At 60.8% G+C, this 13855-nt stretch overlaps 2 protein-coding genes across 3 annotated transcripts in view; one reads left to right on the top strand and one right to left on the bottom strand.

Moving 5' to 3' along the window:
- LOC140476835 (acid-sensing ion channel 1C-like) overlaps positions 1-13855 on the bottom strand; it is a 474098-nt gene that overhangs the window by 337920 nt on the left and 122323 nt on the right. The gene's annotated exons all lie outside the window — the stretch shown is intronic.
- LOC140476818 (acid-sensing ion channel 1C-like) overlaps positions 1-13855 on the top strand; it is a 70085-nt gene that overhangs the window by 55481 nt on the left and 749 nt on the right. Inside the window, exon 4 of the mRNA XM_072569610.1 lies at positions 7851-8007. Coding sequence (XP_072425711.1) covers positions 7851-8007 — 157 coding nt within the window. The remainder of the gene's footprint in view (positions 1-7850; positions 8008-13855) is intronic.

Genomic DNA, 13855 nt, shown 5'->3' with positions numbered 1-13855 from the left:
ACCATCCCCTCACTGCGTACTGGGGTCACAGTGATCATACCCTCACTGTGTACTGGGTCACAGTGACCATCCCCTCACTGCGTACTGGGTCACAGTGACTATACCCTCACTGCATACTGGGTCACACTGACTATACCCTCACTGCGTACTGGGTCACAGTGACCGTACCCTCGCTGCGTACTGGGTCACAGTGACCAACCCCTCACTGCGTACTGGGGTCACACTGACCGTACCCTCACTGCGTACCGGGGTCACAGTGACCGTACCCTCACTGCGTACTGGGTCACAGTGACCATCCCCTCGCTGCGTACTGGGGTCACAGTGACCATACCCTCGCTGCGTACTGGGGTCACAGTGACCGTACCTTCGCTGCGTACTGGGTCACAGTGACCGTACCGTCACTGCGTACTGGGGTCACAGTGACCATGCCCTCACTGCGTACTGGGATCACAGTGACCATCCCCTCACTGCGTACTGGGTCACAGTGACCATACCCTCACTGCGTACTGGGGTCACAGTGACCATCCCCTCACTGCGTACTGGGTCACAGTGACCATACCGTCACTGCGTACTGGGGTCACAGTGACCATGCCCTCACTGCGTACTGGGATCACAGTGACCATCCCCTCACTGCGTACTGGGTCACAGTGACCGTACCCTCGCTGCGTACTGGGTCACAGTGACCGTACCGTCACTGCGTACTGGGTCACAGTGACCATACCCTCGCTGCGTACTGGGGTCACAGTGACCATACCCTCACTGCGTACTGGGGTCACAGTGACCATACCCTCGTTGCGTACTGGGGTCACAGTGACCATACCCTCGCTGTGTACTGGGGTCACAGTGACCGTACCCTCACTGCGTACTGGGGTCACAGTGACCATCCCCTCACTGCGTATTGGGTCACAGTGACCGTACCGTCACTGCGTACTGGGTCACAGTGACCGTACCCTCGCTGCGTACTGGGTCACAGTGACCATACCCTCACCACGTACTGGGTCACAGTGACCATCCCCTTGCTGCGTACTGGGTCACAGTCACCATACCCTCACTGCGTACTGGGTCACAGTGACCATACCCTCGCTGCGTACTGGGGTCACAGTGACCGTACCCTCGCTGCGTACTGGGTCACAGTGACCATACCCTCACTGCGTACTGGGTCACAGTGACCATACCCTCACTGCGTACTGGGTCACAGTGACCATCCCCTTGCTGCGTACTGGGTCACAGTGACCATACCCTCACTGCATACTGGGTCACAGTGACCATACCCTCGCTGCGTACTGGGGTCACAGTGACCGTACCCTCACTGCGTACTGGGTCACAGTGACCGTACCCTCACTGCGTACTGGGGTCACAGTGACCATCCCCTCACTGCGTACTGGGGTCACAGTGACCATACCCTCACTGCGTACTGGGTCACAGTGACCGTACCCTCACTGCGTACTGGGTCACAGTGACCATACCCTCACTGCATACTGGGTCACAGTGACCATACCCTCACTGCGTACTGGGTCACAGTGACCATACCCTCACTGCGTACTGGGACACAGTGACCATACCCTCGCTGCGCACTGGGGTCACAGTGACCATCCCCTCACTGCGTACTGGGTCACAGTGACCGTACCCTCGCTGCGTACTGGGTCACAGTGACCATCCCCTCACTGCGTACTGCGTCACAGTGACCATACCCTCGCTGCGTACTGGGTCACAGTGACCATCCCCTCACTGCGTACTGGGGTCACAGTGACCATCCCCTCACTGCGTACTGGGGTCACAGTGACCATCCCCTCACTGCGTACTTGGTCACAGTGACCATCCCCTCACTGCGTACTGGGTCACAGTGACCATCCCCTCACTGCGTACTGGGTTACAGTGACCATACCCTCGCTGCGTACTGGGTCACAGTGACCGTACCCTCGCTGCGTACTGGGTCACAGTGACCATACCCTCACTGCGTACTGGGTCACAGTGACCGTACCCTCGCTGCGTACTGGGTCACAGTGACCATACCCTCGCTGCGTACTGGGTCACAGTGACCATACCCTCACTGCGTACTGGGTCACAGTGACCATCCCCTCACTGCGTACTGGGTCACAGTGACCATACCCTCACTGCGTACTGGGGTCACAGTGACCATCCCCTCACTGCGTACTGGGGTCACAGTGACCATACCCTCGCTGCGTACTGGGTCATAGTGACCATCCCCTCGCTGCGTACTGGGGTCACAGTGACCATCCCCTCACTGCGTACTGGGTCACAGTGACCATACCCTTGCTGCATACTGGGTCACAGTGACCATCCCCTCACTGCGTACTGGGTCACAGTGACCATCCCCTCACTGCGTACTGGGTCACAGTGACCATCCCCTCGCTGCGTACTGGGTCACAGTGACCATACCCTCGCTGCGTACTGGCGTCACAATGACCATACCCTCACTGCGTACTGGGTCACAGTGACCATCCCCTCACTGCGTACTGGGTCACAGTGACCATACCCTCGCTGCGTACTGGGTCACAGTGACCATACCCTCACTGCGTACTGGGTCACAGTGACCATCCCCTCACTGCGTACTGGGTCACAGTGACCGTACCCTCGCTGCGTACTGGGGTCACAGTGACCATCCCCTCACTGCGTACTGGGTCACAGTGACCATCCCCTCACTGCGTACTGGGGTCACAGTGACCATCCCCTCACTGCGTACTGGGTCACAGTGACCATCCCCTCACTGCGTACTGGGTCACAGTGACCATACCCTCACTGCGTACTGGGGTCACAGTGACCATCCCCTCACTGCGTACTGGGTCACAGTGACCATCCCCTTGCTGCGTACTGGGGTCACAGTGACCATACCCTCACCGTGTACTGGGGTCACAGTGACTATACCCTCGCTGCGTACTGGGGTCACAGTGACCATCCCCTCACTGCGTACTGGGTCACAGTGACCATACCCTCACTGTGTACTGGGGTCACAGTGACCGTACCCTCGCTGCGTACTGGGTCACAGTGACCATCCCCTCACTGCGTACTGGGTCACAGTGACCATCCCCTCACTGCGTACTGGGTCACAGTGACCATACCCTCGCTGCGTACTGGGGTCACAGTGACCATACCCTCACTGCGTACTGGGGTCACAGTGACCGTACCCTCACTGCGTACTGGGTCACAGTGACCATACCCTCACTGTGTACTGGGGTCACAGTGACTATACCCTCGCTGCGTACTGGGGTCACATTGACCATCCCCTCACTCCGTACTGGGTCACAGTGACCATCCCCTCACTGCGTACTGGGTCACAGTGACCATCCCCTCACTGCGTACTGGGGTCACAGTGACCATCCCCTCGCTGCGTACCGGGTCACAGTGACCGTACCCTCGCTGCGTACCGGGTCACAGTGACCGTACCCTCGCTGCGTACCGAGTCACAGTGACCGTCCCCTCACTGCGTACTGGGGTCACAGTGACCGTCCCCTCGCTGCGTACTGGGGTCACAGTGACCGTCCCCTCGCTGCGTACTGGGGTCACAGTGACCATACCCTCGCTGCGTACTGGGTCACAGTGACCATACCCTCACTGCGTACTGGGTCACAGTGACCGTACCCTCACTGCGTACTGGGTCACAGTGACCATACCCTCGCTGCGTACTGGGTCACAGTGACCATACCCTCACTGCGTACTGGGTCACAGTGACCGTCCCCTCGCTGCGTACTGGGTCACAGTGACCGTACCCTCGCTGCGTACCGGGTCACAGTGACCATCCCCTCGCTGCGTACTGGGTCACAGTGACCGTCCCCTCGCTGCGTACTGGGTCACAGTGACCATCCCCTCGCTGCGTACTGGGTCACAGTGACCATCCCCTCGCTGCGTACTGGGTCACAGTGACCATACCCTCACTGCATACTGGGTCACAGTGACCATACCCTCACTGCGTACTGGGGTCACAGTGACCATACCCTCACTGCGTACTGGGGTCACAGTGACCATCCCCTCACTGCGTACTGGGGTCACAGTGACCATACCCTCACTGCGTACTGGGTCACAGTGACCATACCCTCGCTGCGTACTGGGTCACAGTGACCGTACCCTCACTGCATACTGGGACACAGTGACCATCCCCTCACTGCGTACTGGGGTCACAGTGACCATCCCCTCACTGCGTACTGGGGTCACAGTGACCATCCCCTCACTGCGTACTGGGGTCACAGTGACCATACCCTCACTGCGTACTGGGTCTCAGTGACCATACCCTCGCTGCGTACTGGGTCACAGTGACTGTACCCTCACTGCGTACTGGGTCACAGTGACCATACCCTCGCTGCGTACTGGGTCACAGTGACCGTACCCTCGCTGCGTACTGGGGTCACAGTGACCATCCCCTCGCTGCGTACTGGGTCACAGTGACCATCCCCTCGCTGCGTACTGGGTCACAGTGACCGTACCGTCACTGCGTACTGGGTCACAGTGACCATCCCCTCGCTGCGTACTGGGTCACAGTGACCATCCCCTCGCTGCGTACTGGGTCACAGTGACCATACCCTCGCTGCGTACTGGGTCACAGTGACCATCCCCTCACTGCGTACTGGGTCACAGTGACCATCCCCTCACTGCGTACTGGGTCACAGTGACCATACCCTCGCTGCGTACTGGGTCACAGTGACCGTCCCCTCACTGCGTACTGGGTCACAGTGACCATCCCCTCACTGCGTACTGGGTCACAGTGACCATCCCCTCACTGCGTACTGGGTCACAGTGACCATCCCCTCACTGCGTACTGGGTCACAGTGACCATACCCTCACTGCGTACTGGGTCACAGTGACCATACCCTCACTGCGTACTGGGTCACAGTGACCATCCCCTCACTGCGTACTGGGTCACAGTGACCATCCCCTCACTGCGTACTGGGTCACAGTGACCATACCCTCGCTGCGTACTGGGTCACAGTGACCATCCCCTCACTGCGTACTGGGTCACAGTGACCATACCCTCACTGCGTACTGGGTCACAGTGACCGTACCCTCGCTGCGTACTGGGTCACAGTGACCGTACCCTCGCTGCGTACTGGGTCACAGTGACCGTACCCTCGCTGCGTACTGGGTCACAGTGACCGTACCCTCGCTGCGTACTGGGTCACAGTGACCGTACCCTCACTGCGTACTGGGTCACAGTGACCGTACCCTCACTGCGTACTGGGTGTGTATCTCTTCCATTGCCAGCTGTCTTTATAACTGACTGCCCTATGACCTGTAATAGTTAGACAATTGGTTTCTGGGTAAAGTGATCCATTCTTGTGATTCCCTTCTGCATTGGTGTAAACCTTGCGTTGTTGATCAACGCCTTGTGATCATTGGTTGGATAGCACACACACAGATTGTGCTGAATTGTTTCACCATGGAGACAGGGGAGTGATGAGACATGGCTTCAAGTGGTTTGCCAGTGAACTGTGGTCAGATACAAGGTAAAAAACAATGACTGCAGATGCTGGAAACCAAAAGCCGAAGGGCTTTTTCCCGAAACGTCGATTTCAAAGCTCCTTGGATGCTGCCTGAACTGCTGTGCTCTTCCAGCAACACTCATCCAGAATGTGGTCAGATACAATCCACTGGTCCCCAATGGATAATAGGCATTGATGCAGTGACCTTTCGAACTCACTCATAGGAAGTGGCTGTTGCTGTCTGGGCCCAGGGTTTACTGCCCGTCCCTAGTTGCCCCTTGAGAAGGTGGGGGTGAGCTGCCATCTTGACCCGCTGCAGTCCATGTGCTGTGGGTTGACCCACAATGCCCTTAGGGAGCGGAATTCCAGGATTGTGACCCAGCCAGACTGAAGGAACAGCCGAGATATTTCCAAGTCAGGATGGTGAGGGGCTTGGAGGGGAACCTGCAGGGGGTGGTGTTCCCATGGATCTGCTGCCTTTGTCCTTCTAGATGGATGTGGTCTGTGTTGTGAATTTCTGCGATATATCTTGTAGATAGTACACACTGCTCCATATCCATTTATCCACAGACACATTCATTCAGACATACATACAGCATGTTGCAGCCCAGGCAGTTTGGTGGAATTTCCAGGGAGCCTATAGTTGTCCTGTTGGTTTCTCCATGGCAACACCTCGGCCAATCAGTGCTGACTTGTCATCCAATCAGTACCAGTTCCACTGTGGTATAAATTGTTGTGTTGGTTTGAAATTTGAAATCTTGTGTTTGTTATCGAGTTGAAGAGATCATTCCAGCTCAACCACGCTAATCAGATATCCTAAATTACTCTCGTCCCACCTGCCAGCACCCGGCCCATATCCCTCCAAACCCTTCCTATTCATATACCCATCCAAATGCCTCTTAAATGTTGTAATTGTACCAGCCTCCACCACATCCTCTGGCAGCTCATTCCATACACGTACTACCCTCTGTGTGAAAAGGTTGCCCCTTAGGTCTCTTTTATATCTTTCCCCTCTCACCCTAAACCTATGCCCTCTAGTTCTGGACTCCCCCATCCCAGGGAAAAGACTTTGTCTATTTATCCTATCCATGCCCCTCATAATTTTGTAAACTTCTATAAGGTCACCCCTCAGCCTCCGACGCTCCAGGGAAAACAGCCCCAGCCTGTTCAGCCTCTCCCTGTAGCTCAGATCCTCCAACCCTGGCAACATCCTTGTAAATCTTTTCTGAACCCTTTCAGGTTTCACAACATCTTTCCGATAGGAAGGAGACCAGAACTGCACGCAATATTCCAACAGTGGCCTAACCAATGTCCTGTACAGCCGCAACATGACCTCCCAACTCCTGTACTCAATACTCTGACCAATAAAAGAAAACATACCAAATGCCTTCTTCACTATCCTATCTACCTGCAACTCCACTTTCAAGGAGCTATGAACCTGCACTCCAAGGTCTCTATGTTCAGCAACACTCCCCAGGACCTTACCATTAAGTGTATAAGTCCTGCTAAGATTTGCTTTCCCAAAATGCAGCACCTCGCATTTATCTGAATTAAACTCCATCTGCCACTTCTCAGCCCATGGGCCCATCTGATCAAGATCCTGTTGTAATCTGAGGTAACCCTCTTCACTGTCCACTACACCTCCAATTTTGGTGTCATCTGCAAACTTACTAACTGTACCTCTTATGTTCACATCCAAATCATTTATGTAAACAATGAAAATTAGTGGGCCCAGCACCGATCTTTGTGGCACTCCACTGGTCACAGGCCTCCAGTCTGACAGACAACCCTCCCCCACCACCCTCTGTCTTCTACCTTTGAGCCAGTTCTGGATCCAAATGGCTAGTTCTCCCTGTATTCCATGAGATCTAACCTTGTTAATCAGTCTCCCATGGGGAACCTTGACGAACGCCTTACTGAAGTCCATATAGATCACATCTACTGCTCTGCCCTCACTATCTGTTGCAATGGGATGTCCCTAAAGCATCTTGTTCCTAGTGGAGGTATATTACTTCAGCCCCACCACATCCCTACGCTATTGAGTCAATGTGATATTGTCTAATGCCAATAAAGGCAGAGGGAGAGGCAACCAGTTGTAAAGTTGGATATAACTCCCCTAACCAGTGCCTCGGGGATCGATAGGTGAGGGGGTGAATACCTTCAGGGTTAAAATTGTCAAAGGTCAAGACCTTTGGGAGGATCACCTTCAGGGGTTGAAGTCTTTTATGAGGGAGCACTTCAGGAGAGGAGATTGTGTCAGACACTTCAGTAAGAAAAGGATTGGGCTGAGTCAAGGTCAAGGCTTGAGCTTCAGGGATCTCTTCCAGGTTCAGTGACTGAGGACTAACCGAGAGGTGGGGACACATCCCGGCCCTGCAATGGGATGATTTCTCTGCCTGTCTTTCTCTGTCCCTCCAGATCATGTATCTCCCTCCACCGTGGGGGGACTGCAGAATATCAAACATCAACTCGGGCTTCTTCAGCACCTACAGTATCACCGCGTGCAGGATCGACTGTGAGACCCGCTACTTGGTGGAGAACTGTAACTGCCGCATGGTCCACATGCCGGGTAAGAGTCAGACTGACATAGAGCTCCCCTCCCCCAGTACACTCACTGTGACCCCCCCCTCCCCCAGTACACTCACTGTGACCCCCCCCTCCCCCAGTACACTCACTGTGACCCCCCCTCCCCCAGTACACTCACCGTGACCCCCCTCCCCCAGTACACTCACCGTGACCCCCCTCCCCCAGTACACTCACCGTGACCCCCCCCTCCCCCAGTACACTCACTGTGACCCCCCCTCCCCCAGTACACTCACCGTGACCCCCCTCCCCCAGTACACTCACCGTGACCCCCCTCCCCCAGTACACTCACCGTGACCCCCCCCTCCCCCAGTACACTCACCGTGACCCCCCTCCCCCAGTACACTCACCGTGACCCCCCCTCCCCCAGTACACTCACCGTGACCCCCCCCTCCCCCCGGTACACTCACCGTGACCCCCCTCCCCCAGTACACTCACCGTGACCCCCCTCCCCCAGTACACTCACCGTGACCCCCCCTCCCCCAGTACACTCACCGTGACCCCCCTCTCCCCCAGTACAGTCACCGTGACCCCCCTCCCCCCCAGTACACTCACTGTGACCCCCCTCCCCCAGTACACTCACTGTGACCCCCCTCCCCCCAGTACACTCACCGTGACCCCCCCTCCCCCAGTACACTCACCGTGACCCCCCCTCCCCCAGTACACTCACCGTGACCCCCCTCCCCCAGTACACTCACCGTGACCCCCCTCCCCCAGTACACTCACCGTTACCCCCCCTCCCCCAGTACACTCACCGTTACCCCCCCTCCCCCCCAGTACACTCACCGTGACCCCCCTCCCCCCCAGTACACTCACCGTGACCCCCCCTCCCCCAGTACACTCACCGTTACCCCCCCTCCCCCAGTACACTCACCGTTACCCCCCCCTCCCCCCCAGTACACTCACCGTGACCCCCCCCCTCCCCCAGTACACTCACCGTGACCCCCCCTCCCCCAGTACACTCACCGTGACCCCCCCCTCCCCCAGTACACTCACCGTGACCCCCCCTCCCCCAGTACACTCACCGTGACCCCCCTCCCCCCCAGTACACTCACCGTGACCCCCCCCCTCCCCCAGTACACTCACCGTGACCCCCCCCTCCCCCAGTACACTCACCGTGACCCCCCCCTCCCCCCAGTACACTCACCGTGACCCCCCTCCCCCAGTACACTCACCGTGACCCCCCCTCCCCCAGTACACTCACCGTGACCCCCCCCCTCCCCCCAGTACACTCACCGTGACCCCCCCTCCCCCCCCAGTACACTCACTGTGACCCCCCCTCCCCCAGTACACTCACCGTGACCCCCCCCTCCCCCAGTACAGTCACCGTGACCCCCCCTCCCCCAGTACACACACCGTGACCCCCCCCTCCCCCCAGTACACTCACCGTGACCCCCCCTCCCCCCCAGTACACTCACTGTGACCCCCCCTCCCCCAGTACACTCACCGTGACCCCCCCCTCCCCCAGTACAGTCACCGTGACCCCCCTCCCCCAGTACACTCACCGTGACCCCCCCCTCCCCCAGTACACTCACCGTGACCCCCCCCTCCCCCAGTACACTCACCGTGACCCCCCTCCCCCCCAGTACACTCACCGTGACCCCCCCCTCCCCCAGTACACTCACCGTGACCCCCCCCTCCCCCAGTACACTCACCGTGACCCCCCCCCTCCCCCCAGTACACTCACCGTGACCCCCCTCCCCCAGTACACTCACCGTGACCCCCCCTCCCCCAGTACACTCACCGTGACCCCCCCCTCCCCCCAGTACACTCACTGTGACCCCCCCTCCCCCAGTACACTCACCGTGACTCCCCTCCCCCAGTACACTCACCATGACCCCCCCCTCCCCCAGTACACTCACCATGACCCCCCCTCCCCCAGTACACTCACCGTTACCCCCCCCTCCCCCAGTACACTCACCGTTACCCCCCCTCCCCCCCAGTACACTCACCGTGACCCCCCCCTCCCCCAGTACACTCACCGTGACCCCCCCTCCCCCCCAGTACACTCACCGTGACCCCCCCTCCCCCAGTACACTCACCGTGACCCCCCCCTCCCCCAGTACACTCACCGTTACCCCCCCTCCCCCAGTACAGTCACTGTGACCCCCCCCTCCCCCAGTACACTCACCGTGACCCCCCCTCCCCCAGTACACTCACTGTGACCCCCCCTCCCCCAGTACAGTCACTGTGACCCCCCCTCCCCCAGTACACTCACCGTGACCCCCCCCTCCCCCAGTACACTCACTGTGACCCCCCCTCCCCCAGTACACACACCGTGACCCCCCTCCCCCAGTACACTCACTGTGACCCCCCCTCCCCCAGTACACTCACCGTGACCCCCCCTCCCCCCCAGTACACTCACCGTGACCCCCCCTCCCCCAGTACACTCACCGTGACCCCCCCTCCCCCCAGTACAGTCACTGTGACCCCCCCTCCCCCAGTACACTCACCGTGACCCCCCCCTCCCCCAGTACACTCACTGTGACCCCCCCCTCCCCCAGTACACACACCGTGACCCCCCTCCCCCAGTACACTCACTGTGACCCCCCCTCCCCCAGTACACTCACCGTGACCCCCCCTCCCCCCCAGTACACTCACCGTGACCCCCCCTCCCCCAGTACACACACCGTGACCCCCCTCCCCCAGTACACTCACCGTGACCCCCCTCCCCCAGTACACTCACTGTGACCCCCCCTCCCCCAGTACACACACCGTGACCCCCCTCCCCCAGTACACTCACCGTGACCCCCCCCCCAGTACACTCACCGTGACCCCCCTCCCCCCCAGTACACTCACCGTGACCCCCCTCCCCCCCAGTACACTCACCGTGACCCCCCTCCCCCCCAGTACACTCACCGTGACCCCCCCTCCCCCAGTACACTCACCGTGACCCCCCTCCCCCCAGTACACTCACCGTGACCCCCCCTCCCCCAGTACACTCACCGTGACCCCCCCCTCCCCCAGTACAGTCACCGTGACCCCCCTCCCCCCCAGTACACTCACCGTGACCCCCTCTCCCCCGGTACACTCACCGTGACCCCCCCTCCCCCAGTACACTCACCGTGACCCCCCCCCTCCCCCAGTACACTCACCTTGACCCCCCCTCCCCCAGTACACTCACCGTGACCCCCCTCCCCCAGTACACTCACCGTGACCCCCCCTCCCCCAGTACACTCACCGTGACCCCCCCCTCCCCCAGTACACTCACCTTGACCCCCCCTCCCCCAGTACACTCACCGTGACCCCCCTCCCCCAGTACACTCACCGTGACCCCCCCTCCCCCAGTACACACACCGTGACCCCCCCCTCCCCCAGTACTCTCACCGTGACCCCCCTCCCCCAGTACACTCACCGTGACCCCCCTCTCCCCCAGTACAGTCACCGTGACCCCCCTCCCCCCCAGTACACTCACCGTGACCCCCCCTCCCCCAGTACACACACCGTGACCCCCCCCTCCCCCAGTACTCTCACCGTGACCCCCCTCCCCCAGTACACTCACCGTGACCCCCCCTCCCCCAGTACACACACCGTGACCCCCCCTCCCCCAGTACACTCACCTTGACCCCCCCTCCCCCAGTACACTCACTGTGACCCCCCCCTCCCCCCCAGTACACTCACCGTGACCCCCCTCCCCCAGTACACTCACCGTGACCCCCCCTCCCCCAGTACTCTCACCGTGACCCCCCCCTCCCCCAGTACACTCACCGTGACCCCCCCCCAGTACACTCACCGTGACCCCCCCTCCCCCAGTACACTCACCGTGACCCCCCCTCCCCCAGTACACTCACCGTGACCCCCCCCCAGTACACTCACCGTGACCCCCCCTCCCCCAGTACACTCACCGTGACCCCCCCTCCCCCAGTACACACACCGTGACCCCCCCTCCCCCAGTACACACACCGTGACCCCCCCTCCCCCAGTACAGTCACCGTGACCCCCCCTCCCCCAGTACACTCACCGTGACCCCCCTCCCCAGTACACTCACCGTGACCCCCCTCCCCCAGTACACTCACCGTGACCCCCCCTCCCCCAGTACACACACCGTGACCCCCCCTCCCCCAGTACACACACCGTGACCCCCCCTCCCCCAGTACACTCACCGTGACCCCCCCTCCCCCAGTACACTCACCGTGACCCCCCCCTCCCCCCCAGTACACTCACCGTGACCCCCCCTCCCCCAGTACACTCACCGTGACCCCCCCCTCCCCCCCAGTACACTCACCATGACCCCCCCTCCCCCAGTACACTCACCGTGACCCCCCCTCCCCCAGTACACACACCGTGACCCCCCCTCCCCCGGTACACTCACTGTGACCCCCCCTCCCCCCCAGTACACTCACTGTGACCCCCCCTCCCCCAGTACACTCACCGTGACCCCCCCTCCCCCCAGTACAGTCACTGTGACCCCCCCTCCCCCAGTACACTCACCGTGACCCCCCCTCCCCCAGTACAGTCACTGTGACCCCCCCTCCCCCAGTACACTCACCGTGACCCCCCCTCCCCCCAGTACAGTCACTGTGACCCCCCCTCCCCCAGTACACTCACCGTGACCCCCCCTCCCCCGGTACACTCACCGTGACCCCCCCTCCCCCAGTACACTCACCGTGACCCCCCTCCCCCAGTACACTCACCGTGACCCCCCTCCCCCAGTACACTCACCTTGACCCCCCTCCCCCAGTACACTCACCGTGACCCCCCCCTCCCCCAGTACACTCACCGTGACCCCCCCTCCCCCAGTACACTCACCGTGACCCCCTCTCCCCCAGTACACTCACCGTGACCCCCCTCCCCCAGTACACTCACCGTGACCCCCCTCCCCCAGTACACTCACCTTGACCCCCCCTCCCCCAGTACACACACCGTGACCCCCCTCCCCCAGTACACTCACCGTGACCCCCCCCCCAGTACACTCACCGTGACCCCCCTCCCCCCCAGTACACTCACCGTGACCCCCCTCCCCCCCAGTACAGTCACCGTGACCCCCCCTCCCCCAGTACACTCACCGTGACCCCCCTCCCCCCCAGTACACTCACCGTGACCCCCCTCTCCCCCAGTACAGTCACCGTGACCCCCCCTCCCCCAGTACACTCACCGTGACCCCCCCTCCCCCAGTACACTCACCGTGACCCCCCTCCCCCAGTACACTCACCGTGACCCCCCTCCCCCAGTACACTCACCTTGACCCCCCCTCCCCCCCAGTACACTCACCTTGACCCCCTCTCCCCCAGTACACTCACCGTGACCCCCCTCCCCCCCAGTACAGTCACCGTGACCCCCCCTCCCCCAGTACAGTCACCGTGACCCCCCCTCCCCCAGTACACTCACCGTGACCCCCCTCCCCCAGTACACTCACCGTGACCCCCCTCCCCCAGTACACTCACCGTGACCCCCCTCCCCCCCAGTACACTCACCGTGACCCCCCTCCCCCAGTACACTCACCGTGACCCCCCTCCCCCAGTACACTCACCTTGACCCCCCTCCCCCAGTACACTCACCGTGACCCCCCCTCCCCCAGTACACTCACTGTGACCCCCCTCCCCCAGTACACTCACCGTGACCCCCCCTCCCCCCAGTACACTCACCGTGACCCCCCCTCCCCCAGTACACTCACCGTGACCCCCCTCCCCCAGTACACACACCGAGACCCCCCTCTCCCCCAGTACACTCACCGTGACCCCCCCTCCCCCAGTACACTCACCGTGACCCCCCTCCCCCAGTACACTCACCGTGACCCCCCTCCCCCAGTACACACACCGAGACCCCCCTCTCCCCCAGTACACTCACCGTGACCCCCCCTCCCCCAGTACACTCACCGTGACCCCCCTCCCCCAGTACAC

Source organism: Chiloscyllium punctatum, chromosome 5, assembly GCF_047496795.1.
Source record: "Chiloscyllium punctatum isolate Juve2018m chromosome 5, sChiPun1.3, whole genome shotgun sequence".
Lineage (NCBI taxonomy): Eukaryota > Metazoa > Chordata > Chondrichthyes > Orectolobiformes > Hemiscylliidae > Chiloscyllium > Chiloscyllium punctatum.
Note: the sequence above shows the minus strand (reverse complement) of the source record. Positions and strands in the feature narration are given on the sequence as shown.